The 20,103-nt window shown below is 35.2% G+C and overlaps 1 protein-coding gene across 1 annotated transcript in view; it reads left to right on the top strand.

The window, feature by feature from the left end:
* Positions 1–20,103, top strand: part of LOC121735333 — a 47,162-nt gene that overhangs the window by 22,372 nt on the left and 4,687 nt on the right. The window contains exons 6-7 of the mRNA XM_042126123.1: positions 17,477–17,691; positions 19,822–19,913. Of these exons, the coding sequence (XP_041982057.1) occupies positions 17,477–17,691; positions 19,822–19,913 (307 nt within the window). The remainder of the gene's footprint in view (positions 1–17,476; positions 17,692–19,821; positions 19,914–20,103) is intronic.

Here is a 20,103-nt window from a genome sequence, read left to right as displayed (position 1 = left end):
CCAATAGCGATTAAGCGGAGACTTAAGGGAACTAAATCTGACGTAACCATGACGTTTGAAAGTCGCCATATTGGCGCTGATGGCAGTAGTGGGAGTACTTGGAACTAATACTATTGTGGCGGTACCCACAATTCGCCTAACATTCCTGCATCGCGCTATCGAAGTTTCGGAGAACGGCAAGATATATACAACGTCTGAAATGACGTCAGTGGGCTTCGGCCTGACCGAGCATAACATCTCGCTCGGTCGGAAGATCTTCCTTTTCGGCCGCCACTAACAACGTTAAACTATTTTCTACAACCAATAACGAGCGGTCATTTGCAAGTTACGTCAGATTTAGTTCTCTTCCACCGCATTGGGGGCGCTCATTACCTACACTTCAAATAGGCACAATAAACAGCTGTCATTTCAAAGGGTATCATAAGTCCAGCGTACTTTTCAGAAGTTTAGGTACGCGGACATGACGGAGCGCGAGGTTTTTCGACCATACATTTTTATCTGTGGCTCACTACTCACAATTTTGGTATAGAGGATGCGCTCTTCCCACTGCGCTGTGCCATGTGAGCGTACCTTTACAATCCTGGATTTATAGAGTCGCATAATACTGAGATATATTTTTAAATAAAATTCGTCATTGCTGGGTCTACGCAGAGACCTCGCGGTCTAAGGGGTCACACGCCCTTTGGACCACGAAGTTTTTAAAGGATTACTAGTTTTGATACTCAAATATTCATAAATAAAAAGTTTTTAAAGTAAAAGTTTCAGTTTCCAACAACAAAATTTCCCTCAACAAATCCTCTAGCGTCATCCATCAGGGGGCCTCGCAAATTATATTTTAAGGGGCCTCGCAAGATATATCTTGCCCACATCAAATTTAGGTCTTGCCCTGTCACTGGCCGGTCTACGCATAATTGCGTTATTTTTTTTAAACAAAATACTTACAAGAAATATATTAATTTCTCAAAATATTATTAAAGTTATTACTGTTAAAATATTAATAATTATAATATTTTGTCACATTTTAACTACTAATGGCCTGTTTCACCGCTTCCAGATAAGGTGCCCGATAGGGTTATTTGACAGATTTTCCATACTCCATCTGTCAAATTAAGTGGTGGATAGCCTTATCAGGAAGCGGTGAAACAGGCCCTTAATCTTTAATTTAGTGGAATTGAAAAAATGTAGAGAAAAGACTTCAATAAGATTACGTCAATTCAATAGATAATAATGTTCAAACTAGTACACTAATCGAAATCTAAGATTGAATTACAAAACTCTACAGAGTTACATTTTTATTTCGAATCGATTATGAACATGAACTGCAAATTTTGTATTCATATTATTTCGAAATAAATTCGATTTGTTTGAAAGTTTTTAAACTCAGAGCTTTGAACGTAATTTGAACGATTTCGTTTGAAAACTCATGCGTGTCTTGTATGTGACTTTTAGAATATTCAATGATTCTTGTTATACCTTTTTGACACGTTCCTAAATATTATACAAATACAAGAAGGTTTTTGGAACGAAGTTCCTTATCGCGGGTTCGGCATGAAGAAGGCTAGACAAAACGATATTTGACCTCGATACTTTTTTATTAGTATCTGTATGGTAGGGGCAGAGCGCGTTGATAGTGTTCCTGTGCGTCAACTAGATGGCGTTTTTTTGAGAATAAACATTGACGCGTTGTTAGTATTCCTGGACGTCAATAGATATGGCGTTTTATTAAATATTTTTTTTGTGTGTATATTATGTATATAAAGGTTTTTGGAACAAAAGAAATAACTTCGTTCCATTCGGGTGTCCCTTGACACCACTCTAGTTTTTTTTTTTTAAGTGTACCTTTTTTTAATAACAAACATCCAAATAAATTGAGTTCAATCGAAACAATTGCAATCGCAACTCGATACTCCTGAGTCCTGACATCGAAATCGTATACTCCGTGACGACTTAATGACATGATGATTAAAATTGTTCGAATTATTCAGTGAAATTAGAATAAACTTACGTCGAGTCAAGAGTCAAAACTCAACATCGATTATGAAGATTATTTGTATAAACCATTATACGTGGGAGAGCCATGCTTCGGCACGAATGGGCCGGCTCGACCGGAGAAATACCACGTTCTCACAGAAAACCGGCGTGAAACAGCGCTAGCGGTATGAAAAATATGTGGTATGAAACGGGAAGGATCCGCGTAACAGGTCATTGCAATGAAACTGGCCACCGTCACCGAAACCGGTGTGGGAGCTATTATTATTATTATATCATTTGTGAGGAAGAGAAGTCATTAATAGCATTTATAGATAAACAAGTACATTCGGATCTCCAAATGAACCGTATTCAATAAAAATATGTCTATCCTCAAGGATTCGCATTAGTAAAATACAGGTAATGCATCTATGTAATATTACTACTTAGGTTTAATATTGTAAAACTTCTATTCAGTCCTTACTCCTTCTGAATCACTTCATTCATCACAATATCTATAGCTTTAGTTCATAAGGGTTAAACCAAGCGAGGTCGTGAGTCGCAGAATTTCCGTCGCGTAAATATTTTTTCATACAAATCATCAAACAGGACTTTTGTATGAAACTGAATGCAGCAGAATTTCTGCTAGCCGAAATTCTGCGACTCACAAGTCACAAATTACGCTCATTCGTCTTCATCCTAAACGCCCGCAACTCCTTTGCGCCAAAATTTGGTTATCGCGCGGGAACCGTACATTTTTCCGAGATAAAAAGTATCCTATGTCCTTTCCCTAGACTAAACTCAAAGCGAGATGCTTACCATATCATAGCAAACCAAATTTCAAGAAAGTCGGTGTTTTGTATGTGAAGACGTAACAGACAGACAGAAAGACACACTTTCGGATTTATAATATTACTAGCTGTCCCGGTGAACTTCGTGTCACTTTAAAACCTTCCCTGGACTTCTACGAATATTTTAAGACGAAAATTAGCCCAATCGGTTCAGCCGTTTTCGAGTTTTAGCGTTACTAACACAATTGAAAATCCATTTTTATATATACAGGGTGTAACAAAAATAAGTGATAATACTTTAGGGTGTGTACGTGTTCCTTGTAGAGAGTGCACTGTGAAAGTAGCAGCGCTGAAAGACCAATTTTTTTTTTTTCACTTTTGTTTGGGGAAACTCGTGACGCTCGGGCCCTTGCCCATACAAAAGTGAAAAAAAATTTTCTTCTTTCAGCGTTCCTACTCTCACAGTGAACTCTCTACAAGGAACACGTAGACACCCTAAAGTATTATCACTTATTTTTGTTACACCCTGTATAGATTAGTATGAACACAGAATATATATTAGTAGTACATAAGAAATCCCAATGTTTTACAGTAGTCGATCCTACATACCGCCATCAGTCTTCGTTATCTCAATCAGAACATTTATCGTGTTCAACATGTTTCATAAATATACATTAAGTTTTCACCAAGTCTTTTATGATATTACACGGCGGCAAGTTTTTTTTTAATGATAATTGATATTACACGGCAAGGCTTGCTACTGGCATAGTGTAAATATCATACAGTAGCATGACGAATGCCCGATTTCTAAGGTTTTTTGACGGAAGTTTATATTATAATTAATTATTTATTTCGATTGTTAAATGTTTTGGCGCAAAGGAATCAAACGCTAGTGTATAGATAAACTCGTTTTAAAAAATGACAGAAACCTCAACACCTTGGACAAAAGTTCTTGAAGTCGCTTTGATATAAGTTTTAAAGCACGCGACATATTATTATTATAATGGTACCATACAGATTACTGGTACCTAGCTTAACCTACTACGTATACTTACTGCATTGCTACTTACGAGTTTAAAATATCTGCACGGCAGTAGGCCCCCCTCTAGCTACTGCCGTGCAGATATATTGGGGGCATTGGGGGGCATTGGGGGGGCAATGCCCTACCTTAAAATCATCAAAACCCTACAAAATCAATCAATTATGTCAATTTTTTTTTAACTTCCGCCCTCCCTGTAACTAATGCTACCCTACCTCAAATCTGACTCTATACAGGGTGTAACAAAAACAAGTGATAATACTTTAGGGTGTGTACATGTTCCTTGTAGAGAGTTCACTGTTAAAGTAGCAGCTCTGAAAGACAAACATTTTTATTCACTTTTGTATGGGCAAGGGCCCGAGCGTCACGAGTTTTCCCATACAAAAGTGAAAAAAAATTTTGGTCTTTCAAGCGCTGCTACTTTCACAGTGAACTCTCTACAAGGAACACGTACACACCCAAAAGTATTATCACTTGTTTTTGTTACACCCTGTATACAGCCTATAATATATGACAGCACGCTTAATATATGTGTGTGTGTGCCCAATATTGTAATTTGTAAAGATCGGCTTACTCACTACAGTAGGTATATTGCTGCAATTTTTTAAGTTTATCATAATATTTCTTCAGTGAAGACTGAAGCTGTATTTTTACTAACATTTTGTGTTTTATAGTAGTTCCTGGATAGGAATAAACGCTGATTACACTTAACAGAGGAGTCATAGCATAATCGAAGCATAAAAACGTCAATTTTATTACTGTGTGGCTCAAACATTGAAATAAATCCTAGAGATATTGCTAGCAAAATCTTTTAAATTATTTATTTAAAATCTAATACTAGGTGTTGTTATTAAGAGGGCGACTAACCCCAAAAATCAAACATCGTCCTTCTCTCTTCACACTCACGCCCTTCTTTCATATGAAAAATGACGACGCGGATTAATCGCCAAATTAGTTTTTTCTCAATAACTCGATAAATATACAACATTTTAAAAATCCACTAGGTCGATCTCTCAATGATAGAATTTTATACAATGTGTTAAAATATTAACTTAGTTCAATGCACGGTTATAGCAATAAATGAAAAATTTGTGAAAATTAGATGCATCTTCGTGATTTTTTTCTATCGAGAAAATTTTAAGATATCGTGTTTTTACTCAGATCGAATTCTCGGAAATATAATGTAGTATCTAATGTTAGAAAATGAAATAATTCGGGGCTTATTTTCAAATATAAAAATGAATTATAAAATCGACACTTTAGAGTTAGTCACTCCTTAACGTAATTAATTTATTATTTATGTTATAAGTTATAACTTAAATAAACACTTCACTCTTGTGTCTTAGTTTCACATTTTTAATTATATCCAACTTCTAAGAAACTTTGTTTCACTGTGTTAATCCAAAATCTAAAATATGCCAAAAATCAAAATCCGTTAACTCCTTAAGAGGAGTCCACACCGCCGTTTTTCCATACAAACGTTGTCCCCTGTTTCCTCCCTGGATAATGCCGGTAGAGTTATGATTTTTTTCCTGAATATTTATGGCCACTAGTAGCATGTCCCTATGTTTTCTTTTTTTCATAATTTTATTATTAAAAAAGATAAGGACGTCGAAAAACCTAAAAAAATGGCCAGATTTTCCTCCGTGTTCAAACACCCAGAAAATAAAACTGGCTAAAATATACAAAAAAAGTAAAACATAGGAACACAGATCAAGCCTTGCTTTAATTCTTAATGAAAAAATTACTTAAATCGGTTAAGTTTTGGAGAAGGAAACAGCGGACAACGAATCGAAGATTTTCTGTTCTTTTATTAGAACTTTTGTCGTGTTGTCTCTATTGCGCTCTGCGGTGGAAGACTTGAGATTGGTGAGACAGCAATACATTTTCAAATACCTATTTTCAATTTCTCTCACCCCAGCATAGTTAGCATAAGCACGTAGACAAACGAAAGAAACTAAATTTTGACAGTTTTACCGGAAAAACATTGGAGTAAAAGTTTCTTTCGTATCTCGATATCTTTCGCTTTTGAAAATCTATAAGTCAAGCATGACGATCCGCTTTTGACATTTAGTTTCTTGATTCTGTTTTTATTTTTATTATGGCATTTGGCTATAAAACCATGGCCAGTGTCGAGTAAATGGCGGCAAATTCAAAAAATCGATGTATAGCAACCCTGTCTATAGCCGGAATTATAGTTTTGATCTACAAACTACGAATAATAAAGTTCCTTAGTTTTTATTATTCGTATTTCGTAGATCAAAACTATAATTCTGGCTATAGACAAGGTTGCTACACGTCGATTTTTTGAATTTGCCGCCATTTACTCGACACTGGCCATGGTTTTATAGCCGAGGTGCCATAATTAAAAAAAAAGAACCAAGAAACTAAATGTCAAAAAAAAATAATTGCCGTTGCTTTAATGGTTGCTATGGAAAGAGTTTCTTGTATTTGTCCACTGAAACTCAAGTCGATGGGTGGTGCCATGCTCGAGTATAAGATATGTAGACATGGGAAAGAAACTGCCATTACTTTCTTCCGAAGAATCGACTGGGAAACCCCGTGCTAGCTACGCTGGTGTATCCTTTTAATCCCCATAAGGCCCACTTGGGCCGTGCTAAATGTGAAGCGCCATGTAGCTTCTTCGCGAATAACAAACACACTGTATAAAAACTTTCGCCTCCGGCCCATCTAAAAGTGTAAGTAGCATACATTGTATAATAAGAATGCGACTTCCACACGGTATGTCAATGTCTGACAAAATGTCTTAATATAAAAAGCAGTCCCGTTATCCATAATTCTCCCAAGCCATAAATATTGTCCGTTCGTCACAAGAACCCGTATAGATGAATTTATAATGCGCCCTTTATGGTTTGTAGATATGATTCCGTAAGGACGCGTTCACAGGGCACATATTTTGTTTTATTTTTTATGCATTTTGTATTTTTTATTTTATTAAATATTTGCCTAAATATGTTTTTTTTAATACGGCATGTTAATCTTATTTTCATTAATAATAAGAAATTAATATCATTTTGAAAGTGTATAATATATTTTAAAAATTCTTGTTACAATTTCGAATTTTGTTCAAAATAGTGTCAACACGTCTTGTTGATAATTATGATTTTATGCATTGACGTATAACCTATTTCTGATTCTGTAAGGCATGACAAGTCCAATTTTTTCACTTTGGACTTAATCATTTTTTACTTCAAGGTAAACTAATAAGTAAAAACGAAAGGTAGACCTTAAGATATGACTCATGAATGAGCTTATTAGGGTTTCGTACCCAAAGGGTAAAAACAGGACCCTATTACTGAGACTTCGATGTCTGTCCGTCTGTCTGTCTGTATGTCTCCAGGCTTTATCTCAAAAACCGCTATAGCCAGACTTCTAAAATTTTCATAGATTATGTATTTCTATTGCCGCTATAACAGCAAATACTAAAAATAAAATAAATATTTAAGGCGGGCTCCCATACAACAAACGCAATTTTTTGGCCTTTTTTTGCTCGTAATCAATAATAGCAACTGCTAATCACTTGAAAATTCACAGCATCGTTAATTATATTTGTACTTTACTAATTTATAATAATATTAAAATAAAATATATATTTTAGGGGGCTCCCATAAAAAAAAACATTTTTGCCTACTTTCGCTCTATAACGGTACGGAACTCTTTGTGCGTGAGTCCGACTCGCACTTGGCCGATTTTAATATTTTTATCCATTTAAAAATATATTATATGGATAAAAATATTATATGTTTGGGGGAGGCCTACGTTCATCAGGACGGCAATAGGCTGATGATGATGATGAATATTAAGTTATTGGTATAACTCGCTAAGGTCTTTCAGGAGTAAAACGAGCTCAAGGAATTGTTTGACCGTTATTTAGCTTCAGGAATACAAACAAAAAGTATTGAGTCACCAATCTATCATCAACAGCTGCAAATAGAAATGGCTTGAGAAGAATTTCGCGCCTTACACGACGTAACTTCCTAATCCAATTTTGATCGAACAATCTATTACCGTTAATTCATCAAAAACATTAAACATATAAATTAATTAAAAAACAAAAGCATATAAATTAAAATGAAAATTAAAAGGAATTGCAATTATTTTTTGCCTGACACTCAATATGAGTAAAACAATATTATTACAATTATAATTGCAATTATTTTTTGCCTGACACTCAATATGAGTAAAACAATATTATTACAATTATAATTGCAATTATTTTTTGCCTGACACTCAATATGAGTAAAACAAAATTATATGTACAAGCTTGCAGGAATATTGACATTACTAACTCGTAATATTGTATTCGTCACATAAAAATTGTGCAATCATTCCTCGATTTTTGTGTATTCCCAAAAAAACTGTATTTTTTATGCATTATGAAATACCCCTATCTAACACGCGATGCGTTTACTTCTCCCTTGTATAGGCCCTGTATGGTATAATTGCTAGTACACGGTCTTGTCTGCTAGCAAATGTTAGTAGCAGCCTAGCAGGTCAGCTAACATGATATAGGCTTTCGATGTTCAAATAATTAGTAAAGCTGTTGTAAGCAACGGAACGGTATAAAAGGAGTTAGTCGCCGAGTTAAAAAGGAGCAAGGATTATGTATCTACATAATTTTATTTTATTTATTTACTAGATGACGCCCGCAACTCCGTTGCGCCAAAATTAGTTTATCGCGTAGGAACCGTGCATTTTTCCAGGATAAAAAGTATCCTATGTCCTTCCTTGAAACTCAAAGTATCTCCGCGCGTTATAGGTAATGCCACAGATCCATACTTTTAATATTATACATATGAAAGTGTGTCTGTCTGTAACTTCTTCACGCCCAAACCGCTGAACCAATTTTGTTGAAATTTAGTATGGAGATACTTTGAGTTCCAAGGAAGGACATAGCATACTTTTTATCCCGAAAAAAATTACGGTTCCCACGCGATAAACCAACCTTGGTGCAACGGAGTTACGGGCGTCAGCTTTTCTTTTTACATGGGGAAATGTTGTACGCATCCCCGGCGAATTCCGGATATCGGCTAGTGTATGTAGCTCCCTGGCTCCCTGAGTAGTCTACCCACTAGAACCCTATGGTGCTCCACTCCTTGAGCTCCTCTTTCTCCCTAGAGAATGCGTCTAGACAAATGATTTTTTACACAATATTGGGATCTGTTAAAACTACTCTACGTACTCTACGTTCGATTTTTTCTAAATTTGCTAATAAATAAAAAAATGTGACCCTTCAAAAATCGCAAAAAATTAATGCCCCGTACCGCCAATCCACAGACCATAAAACAAATTTGAATGAACTTTAAGATAAAATAAAAACGTAGAGGCATAGACTGACTCTTCCTGAAGATATTTAAAAAAACTTAGATAGGCTCTATTTTGAAGGAGGAATCAGAGGACTATGTTACCTCGATTTACTGTATCTGTCTCTATCACAATACACGTGCCGGCGCAGGGTGTAGCATGATGGCAATAGTTTCTTCATTTAAATTCTTCTGCACCCGGTTCCCTCTTAATACGGTACACAATCGATTCAATAATACATAATTTATTAATTTGAACAATGAACATCTACATACAAAATGGGCAAAATGGGGAGTCTGAACTTCTAAGTGATTGGACTAATCACTTAGTCATGTCGTTTACTCATAAGTAGGACTTTTCAATCCTTTATGTTGTTTTATGTGGTTTGGCTCATCCTTACTTTCGAAAGACCCTCGAGTTTTTGCAGGTACGATAGAACTTACTGCAACTCTACCAGCGATCATCCACATTTTGGTAGTTGGTAATTCGAGGTTTTTTTAGTGAAGTTTATCTATTCACTAGGGCTCTCGATTGGCTAACGTCAAAATACTAACCAATCAACAACGCTATTGCAGAGATAAACTCTTGTCAAATTATAAAGAAACTCGGTATTAGTCGTTCAAACGTCAAAAGATCCTTGAAGGCCTGTTCGACCTTGACAGTAATTTATCGTAATACAAACATCCATATTGTATGATTCCTGTTTCAATTGTGGAAGATCGTGGATCAATACTGCCTGCTCCTCTACATTCCTGATGATAGTCAGGTCTTGTCGAATTGGCCAGTTGGAATTTGCATTAGGTTCAACCATGCCCAGCTTTTCTGACAGAAGTTTTTCTTTTCAAAAGCGTTATTGATTGGCTTAAGGATACACCAGGGGCCAGAGAAATGACAAAAAAGTACGTGTAATAGCTGTCTCCCGTACCTCAAGCCTATACCGCAGAATGCGATACAGACAATTGCAGAAAATCAACGATCCGTTGTCCCCTTAATCCTTCTCCAAAACTTAACCGATTTAAGTACTTTTTTCATTAAAGATTAAGGAAAGGCCTGAGCTGTGTTCCTATGTTTTAGTTTTTTTGTATAATCTAGCCAAATCTGTTTTCTGGATGTTTGAACACAGCGGAAAATCTGGCCATTTTTTTGGGTTTTTGAACGTTCATATCTTATTTAATAATTAAATAATGAAAAAAAAGAAAACATAAAGACATTGTATTAGTGGCCGTAGATATTCAGGAAAAAAATTATAACTCTACTAGCATTATCCAAGGAGGAAACAGGGGACAACGTTTGTATGGAAAAATGGGCGGTGTGGACTCCTCTTAAGACATTTTGACATTGCTCTAAAATTAAATTAATATTAAATCAACATCTCAAGTGGCAATACTATATTATTATTATGTTATAAATATTCGTAAATATTTTCAAAATAATTAAGAAATTAAATTATGTACTTAGTGTATTTTAGTTCCATTGTAGTTCGTTCATAAAATTCCTGGCGCAAATAATAAAAGTTGAAACCTACTTTAAAATATTATGTTCAGACTTCAGAGTTAACCTTCGTATATTTTACTGGTAGAGTTTTCACCAAATTTTAAGTTAGAGCTGATTTAACCCTTTTAACTTTTTTTTCAGTCTTTAATTCTCAGGTAAAATCTATTCTACCAAAACATTAAATGTAAAAAGGAGCCAAGAAAAATATTGCATAGCTATGCAATAATATATCTATCGTAAAAAAATTCAGATCACATTCAAGCCAAGCCTTCAACTTATTTTGTAATTTAAATCAACATTCAGTGAATTTATCAATAGTTTTCTTTATTTTATAATAGCTAGGTTTGTTAACATCGAAGATAAAGGGGGTGTGAAAAAGCCGCGAACCGCTTCGAGAAAAGTATGGTACGGCCGTGCCTTTGCTAAAAAGCTTTGCTGGGGCACAGCTGTGCCCCCAGATGTGCCGATTCAAAAATCAGCCCTCAGAGTTATAAATTGCAATTTTTATACACGATTTAAAAGTCAGCTCTAAGAGTTAAGAGGATACACCAGGGACTAGAGAAATGAAAAAAAAGTACGTGTAATATCTATAGCTGTCTCCCTTACCTCGAGCCTCTACCGCAGAACGCGATAGAGACAACTGCAGAAAATCCAGAAAATCAACGATTCGTTGTCCCCTGATTCCTTCTCCAAAACTTAACCGATCTAAGTACTTTTTTCATTAAAGATTAAAAAACCGGCCAAGTGCGAGTCGGACTCGCGCACCGAGGGTTCCGACAGCTTAAAGGTATTATAGACCTGAGTATTTGGTATGAATTTCAATTTAATACCTCTACGCGTTTATGAGGAAATGGGTAGTAAGTTTAAAATTATTAAAAAAAAATATATTATGTGATGTAACTAAAAATTTATGGTTTTCGTAATTTTTCCTTTATCTATGCTATAAGACGTTGCTTCGTACCAAATTTCAAGATTCTGAGTTCACGGGAAGCACCCTGTAGGTTTTGATTCCCTTGCAAGTGTCGAAAATTTGCGGCATAAACGGCTGTATCTTTTGATTGCGTTGGCTTAGAAGTTTGATTTTTTCACAGCTTCAAGGGACAGTAGACCTGAGTAATTGATATAAATTTCAGCTTCATACCTCCACGCGTTCCTGAGAAAAAGGGTCTTGACAGACGGACAGACGGACAACAAAGTGATCCTATAAGGGTTCCGTTTTTTCCTTTTGAGGTACGGAACCCTAAAAAGGCTTGAGCTGTGTTCCTATGTTTTGCTTTTTTTGTATAATCTAGCCAAATCTGTTTTCTGGACGTTTGAACACAGCGGAAAATCTGGCCATTTTTTTGGGTTTTTGAACGTTCATATCTTATTTAATAATTAAATTATGAAAAAAAAGAAAACATAGGGACATTGTATTAGTGGTCGTAGATATTCAGGAAAAAAATTATAACTCTACTAGCATTATCCAGGGAGGAAACAGGGGACAACGTTTGTATGGAAAAAAGGGCGGTGTGGACTCCTCTTATAGATAAGGATTTTTATTCTTTTTATAACGCGTCTTGAAAAACTTGACTTTTCTATACCGCCTATAACATCTTCATAATTGGAAGACCGTTATTATCGCCTTATTCTTCTTGTCAAGTAGTTATGACGGATACTAGTATTGGTCAGAAAAACTGACCAATACTAGTATCCGTTATAATCATTAGGTGTAATAATGATAATTATTTAATAAGCCAATCTACCGTAACATGACTATTTGCAGAGCTACTGGTATCAACACTCGATAAATAGAAGAGCCGAGCTTCATTCCTTCAACTTTTTGTATGTAACATTATTAAATTGTAATTTATATCCTACGACGGCGTCATAAAGCTTAAATTCATTTGCTCGAGTACCCTTGAACTCTAGCGCGAGAAGTGTTATGGGATAAGATATTTTAATGTCTTGACTTCTAGGCTTAAAATGCTTTGGGATACAAATCAACTAATGTAAGAACTCAAATCTGGATTATTAAATTGCGCAACTTTGCTTATTTCGCAATTCTAAAAATAAACGATTGAAATAAAATTGAAACAAGGTCCTTTCCCTCGCGCTCTTATTGGGATAATGGTTAAAAGCAATATTGCTTACAAAGCTATGTATTATTTTCCGTGTGGAAAATATTGACCATTTCATTCTCGATACCTAATAAGACGCAATAATTATATAGTACCTACCTGTATCAATTTCAATTTAATTTAATTGTGTCGATTTGTGATTAATTTTTTAACAATAATATATTATTTTCTCTCTATAAGAACAATTACATTCGACGCGTTGCCGAGATCGCACAAAAATCCTATTTTTTACTCATCTTAGTTGAAATTGATGAAAAAAAAAATTCAAACGGCAAAATATTATAATATTATCTAGTAATGAATTAAGTAATTGTCCATCAATTGGCGTGTGTTTCAAATAAACGTAATTTGTAAATAAGTACTAGGGAGATACTAAATGTATGCTTGAATTTAAATAAATTGGTATTACTTTGGAAGCTGATATCATGAGTATAATAAATAAAATAGGAAATTAATATCGGAGAAAGGAACATTCATATACTGAAGATTATTGCTGTATTTTTATTATAATTTTGTAGCTTTCAAATTATGAGTTGATAAGGCTCTAACAAGGCATAGCAAATTACGGCATCTCCGTAGGGGGAGCGTCTTAAGGTGACGCCGCGTTAAAGTAAAAAATGGTTTTTAAATTACGCGACAAAAAACATTTTCTTGCTTACGCCTTATATATATATATATATATATATATATATATATATATATATATATATATATATATATATATATATATATATATATATATATTTCGAATAAGCTATGGACAAATTAAAGTGTATGCTTGAACCAATTTATGTACAAATTTTGGAAGTTTATATCACTCTCCTCTGTTGGCAAAATTAGAATCCCTTTTTTTACAGAGGTCTTTTTGATTGATTCTTCTGTGTTATAAAAGTTGACCAATCGTGTTATGCTATAGGTAATTCAAAGACAAAGACATGATGAATACTGACAATGAACTTTAATTTCTTAGCTTTACAGAATATTCGTCACGGCGTCACCTTAACAGAATATTGATAGAAACGTTGCTCAAATGTCGAACGAAACCTTTTGTTTGCTGTCTGTGCTGGTGCTGCCTCTAGCGTTAAAACATTGCAGTAATATCCTATTAAAGCCCATCACAGACTTAGCTATAATATATATTAATAAACCGTACTATAGTATGTATTACAGTAGCTACCAGAAATATATATTATAGCTGAATGTGCGGTCACGCAAAAATTAGTATAGAAAATATATAGTAATATGCCTAGCTATAAAAATATTAATATATGTATATTATAGCTAAGTCTGTGACGGGCTTTATTGTTATCTACTTCGATTTAAGTCTTCGGTGAAATCAAACATCGATTAATGATTTTTAATCATCGTTTGGATCTTCTCGCTAATCTGCGCTAGCGGCGCGCCATGTGTCGTAATGAGTTCCATCTGATAATTGAAGACGTTAGTGGAAGAACTACATACTTAACTAATATTTATGTGGTTCTTCCACTATATATACTTACGAGCTTTTGCCCGCGGCTTCGCTCGCGTTAAGAAGTATTATTATATACAAACTTTCATCCCCTATTTGGCCCCTTGGGGTTCGAATTTATCAAAATCCTTTCTTAGCGGATGCCTACGTCATAACATCTACCTGCATGCCAAATTTCAGCCCGATCCGTTTAGTGGTTTGAGCTATGCGTTGATAGATCACTATGTCAATCAGTCAGTCACCCTTAAGTTTTATATAATATACAGTGTGTAACAAAAACTAGTGATAATACTTTAGGGTGTGTACATGTTCCTTGTAGAGAGTTCACTGTGAAAGTAGCAGCTCTGAAAGACGAACATTTTTTTTCACTTTTGTATGGGCAAGGGCCCGTGCGTCACGAGTTTCCCCATACAAAAGTGAAAAAAAATTTTGGTCTTTCAGCGCTGCCACTTTCACAGTGAACTCTCTACAAGGAACACGTACACACCCTAAAGTATTATCACTTGTTTTTGTTACACCCTGTATAGATAAAATAAGGACAATTAAGTACTCATTTTATACCTGTCACGGAATGGGTCAAGCGGAAGACCGGCGTTGGTTGCCTGCAGCTGGGTGTGGGTGTGCCAACACTGTCGAGCTTGGTCCAATTTGCGGCTATATTATGTTAATTCACTATTTTGTAATATTCCTATTTTAAGTTTTTTTTCAAATATTATTATGTACTTACCTTATAATTATTTAGCTGCAAATAAACGTTTATTCTATTCTTTTCTATTCATTTTTTACCTTATAATTTAAACAAACCTTTTAACTTATCTTCTTCATCATCTGGCTAATATATCTGCCTACACATAAAAACCACATTTTTGATTTCAAATCATTTTCCTGACCCGAAAACCTACATTTATTCTAAAAAACGACAATTTTTTAAATGTTACTTACCTGCTTCTTCCACTCACGTCTTTAATTGCTCTAATAGCGGTGTCTTTACTTCTTGTGGGCATGCGCCGGCGCATGTGATAATTTATCAAAGACACTAGATTATATAACAATCCAACAGGGTTAGCGTCGTAATTAGAATGACGCCATTTTGTAAAGTTCCAAATTGAAATGAATAAAACTAACTGCTTTAATTTAAAATCATGCTGTGATTGAGGCTTACCGTTCGAAGTTTTGAGCGGTACCTACTCAAAGTTTTGGAGCTTACTTCATGCTTTTATTCAGATTATTATTAAGAGGGCGACTAATCCAAAAAATCCATCTTTCATATGCCAGTAGTGCTAGCACGGCGACCAGCGGAAATGCGAAAGTATGGACAAACTGTGGAAATAAACCTAAGGTGCCGTTCCGATCTTTTTTCGTTCCGAAAAATTCAATTAAAATGCACTTTATGACAGACTATAGTCACAAACTGTGAAGATAAACTTAAGGTGCCGTTCCGATCTTTTTTAGTTCCGAATAATTCAATTAAAAAGCCACTTTATGACAGACTATAGTTCTAAAAATTCAAATAATATCCTACATTATGACATATACTATAGTCTGTCATAAAGTGGCATTTTAATTGAATTTTTCGGAACGAAAAAAGATCGGAACGGCACCTTAGGTTTATTTCCACAGTTTGTCCATACTTTCGCATTTCCGCTGGTCGCCGTGCTACCGCTACAGGTGAAAAAGGACGACGCGGATTCATCGCCAAATTAGATTTTTTTCAGTAACTCGATAAATAGTGAACATTTTAAAAATCCGCTAGATCGATTTCTTAATGACAGAATTTTATACAATGTGTTATAATATTAACTTAGTTCAATGCACGGCTTAGATAGATTAGATGCATCTTTGTGATTTTTTTCTATCGAGAAAATTTTAAGATATCGTGTTTTTGCTCAGATCGAATTCTTGGAAATATTATGTAGTATCTAATTCTATCTAACTAAACAGGCAAATTTTCGTGTTATAGTTACGTAAAACTTCATTAATTACATAATTCGATATTATAATAATTATAATACTATGTAACTTGTAATTAAATTATTACCCTACCAAGTTCAAATTAGAAGTACTTATACCAGGCTGTTGATGGCTTGGCAACTTGGCATTGAATTGGATTTCAACTCTTTTTTTTGGCTAACAATTAGCCAATAGGAACTTGGCCCCCTTTATAATGTAACAGTAATTTTTTTGGTGGGATTACCTTTATTTCTCGCCGTGTCTTAAGTTTCAGTGCCTGGTAGTTGGTACCAGATATATTTATATTGATTATTTCTCGCCGTTTCTTTCGTTTTAGTTCCTGGTACCAGTTAATACTTGATATTGTTCGTATCTGGTCCCAGACTCCAATTATGTACCATTTTTAATACTTTCCAACGCAACAACTCGTCAGTTTCTTACACCTGTCAATTATTTTCTATGATTGCTTTCTACCTGTGCCTACCCTGGACCACTTTTTACTCCTTCTATAAACGTAAAACCCATCTTACCTTTCATGTAATTGAATAGAATTTTTCGAAATCCAAGCCGCGATTGATGTTGACTTTTAATGACTGCTATTACTTTTTAGCTTCTTGTGAAGTAAATATCTTTAAGTGGAAATTCTATTATTGTGGAAATAGTAAAAAATATAAAAATAAAAAATAATTTTAATTTTGTTAGTGTCACTACAACTTGATACCGGCTGTACTTTCAGCTGGTTAGTCTGGAAATGTTCGTGGAAGTTCAGAGGTTTATATTAGGACGAAAATGATACGAAGTTCACCGGGTTATCTAGTTTAAATGATAATAACTTAAGAGCTAAGGCCATACGCTGAGCAAACGACCTTGACCATACATTTGCCGCGTTGCCGAGATGAGAGATCGCACCAAAATCCTATTTTTTAGTTCAAAATTGACCTAAAAAAATTCAAACGGTGAATATATTGTAGTTAATGAAATTGTCAACTCATTTGTCACAACAAAGAGTTCATTGGGAAAATAACAGAAAGATTTACTTGTTTTTAAGATTAATTAAATTCGTCGGATTATTTGTGGAAGCCTTCATAATAGGGACGTAGTTTATCTACCGTATCAATAATAATTATACAAGGCTGAAAGCCCCTCAGACCGCCCTGAACAACGTATGATGCATTTTTTCCTTTTGTGAGAACCCTCCCTAAAGGCCCTCTAACAAATGTTTATACGGGGTGCCAAGGTACTCTACGCTTCTGCTCCATAGTCCATACCCTAAGACCTAAGTACTAAACTGTATCTAACATAAGATCTTCTTTTCCAGCCCCATAGACCCTCAAGAGACGACGTACTGTGTGGTGGCATCGCATCGTAAAAACTACACGTCGCTCTGCGCCGCCCAGTACGATGCAAAGATCAGTCGGTCCGATAACAAATCGGTCCGATCCAACGAGAGATCCAACGAGGATGTCGACAACCAAATTGATAGCTACGATATATTCGACGGGAGGAAGAATAATTACAGGCGGAAAAAGTTTGGTAAGTTCAGTGTAAATTATTGAAAAATATGTTATGATAATCGGAATAGTTTGGCTGTGGTTGAGGTTCTATGAGGCGTCATAGAAATATTATTACAGAACAAAGTAAAAACTACTTTTAGTGTAAGTACTTGCATACGGTTTTGCTCGATCGAGCAATCACGTAGTAAAAATCACGGCTCGGGCTTTCTTCACACATTCAGTATTGCTCGATAGTTTTACTCCATTTCGAAGGAAATTAGCTATGACTAATAAAAACTAATGAAGAGTAACTGTGTCAAAAATTTGTCAAGCCGGCTCGATTCGAGCCTTCAAACTGGCTCGATGCGAGCCATCGAGCTGTGAGTTTAGCGGTCCACACGGTTTTTGCTCGATTTCGAGTGAAACTATCGAGCAAAACCGTATGTGAGTACTTAGCATTACAGTAGCCTATAGCCAAAATACGACTTCTAAAGATCAAATTCTAATAAATAAATTATTTCGATTTTCAATCCGGGAGTTGACAGTATGTTTAAAATTTTAAAATAATTATTAAATTTTATAGATTTATTGATAAAAACTCTAAAACAATACAAATAACGAAAAAATAATTATTGATTTATTTTATTTTACATTGAAAAAAAAAAGATTTATTAACTGTGAGTCACGTGATTGGAAACGCTAATCTGAAGCAGTGACGTCATCGTTCAGTGTCAAACAAAATTGACAGTTGTTAGGTTCTAAACATTTTAACTCACTTTTGCTCTGTCTACGCTTGTTTTGTTTCATGAACGATGACGTGACCATAATGCCGCGTTTTTGTAACATATTTTGAATTCAGTATTTAAAATCATTTTTTACTCATTCTAGGGCATAATAATGAATAAAATATTAATTTACAGACTGTATTATTGTAAACAACTGAAGCGCTTAAAACTATTTTAAAAAGTTGTCAACTCCCGGATTACTGCGGTCAAGCTATCGATCTAGAGTAATATATTTCTAAGCAAAACCAAAACCTAACATCCAAAATATACCTATTCCTTGCTACTATTAATTATTGCGAGTGGTTTATGCTTACTGATGGTTTCCGTCGCAGCCTTTACGCCCGCTGTCAAGTTTGGGGTTGAAGATAAGGTATATTAATGATAATACAACTGGGATTAATTGGATACTGTGATTTCATTTCTTGCTCCAAATCCATGCTTACTTTATAATATAAATGCGAAAGTGTGTCTTTCTGCACGCTCATACCCCTGAACTGATTTTGCTGGTATGGACTATGGAGATAATTTGAGTCCCGACTCTTGGAAAAGGACGTAGGATACTTTTAATCCCGTAAAAATGTACGGTTTTAGCTTTCAGCACGATAAAAGAATTTTGGCGCAATGGAGTTGCGGGCATAATTTAATTGTTGCAACAATAATAGTATAATGACTGCGAAGGTTAAATGTTTACCGGCAAAATTCTTAGACGAATCTTTTCTTTAAAAAAAATTTTTATTTCATCAAAATATGAAAAGTTTTAAAATATAACTTTTCATTTGATGTAAAGAAAACGCTTTCTCTTTGATTCAGGCTTTTGCGACTTACAAGATATTTAATTCCAAAAATTTTACAGAAAATACGAAAGTAAAGAGCTGCTGGCTTGAGATAGCTTAGAAGCTAAGAGCTTATTAAAAATATCATGATAATAATGTAAACTGTAAAGTACTCTAATCTAAGGATCCATTTTAATAAAGGCACAGAAAAGTATTATAGTACTAGACAAGGACGCGGGCTTCTTTCTACCAAAGCGTACGGGGCTTTCTTTAGCTTTTTTATAAGCCTATAGTGTCCCACTGCTGGGCAATGGCCACCCCCAGGATCTTCCACTGTTCTTGGTACTGCGCCACCGATAGCCAGCCTGTTATGCCTCCAGCTCATCACGCTACCTTTTTCTAGGCCGGCCACGGCGGCGGCGTCCGTCTTCGGGTGCCCACTCTGTTGAGGCCCTTGCCCGGGCGGTCGGAATACATGCGGCGTGACCCACCCACTCCCATTTCAGCTTGGCTGCCTTGACACCTACGTCTTTGAATCTTGATGCCCGTTTATGAGCGCAGTATGGTATTTCTTTTGATGTGAATTCTTATAATTATTATATGTATCACCAGGTCGGAGTACGAGAGTATCAGATGCGGATCCAGTCGTAGCCTGCGTTGGAGACAGGACACACCATCTGATTGAAAACCTGGACACTAGTCGAGTAAGTAAATAGCTTAGGTACATTACCTAATATTTTGTGTTGAAAGAAATTATAGAGCTACAAAGATATTTTTTTGCGTGTAATGAACGCTTAAATATATAGACAGCGAAAATTCATAATACAGCGACATGCAAAGTGTATGGTGTATACTAATTGGTATGGTTGGTAGGTGTATAATAATTGAATTTTT

The sequence above is a fragment of the Aricia agestis genome, chromosome 17, assembly GCF_905147365.1.
Source record: "Aricia agestis chromosome 17, ilAriAges1.1, whole genome shotgun sequence".
In the NCBI taxonomy this organism is placed as follows: domain Eukaryota; kingdom Metazoa; phylum Arthropoda; class Insecta; order Lepidoptera; family Lycaenidae; genus Aricia; species Aricia agestis.
The sequence above is the reverse complement of the archived record's forward strand: the minus strand, read 5'-3'. Positions and strand labels throughout refer to the sequence as shown.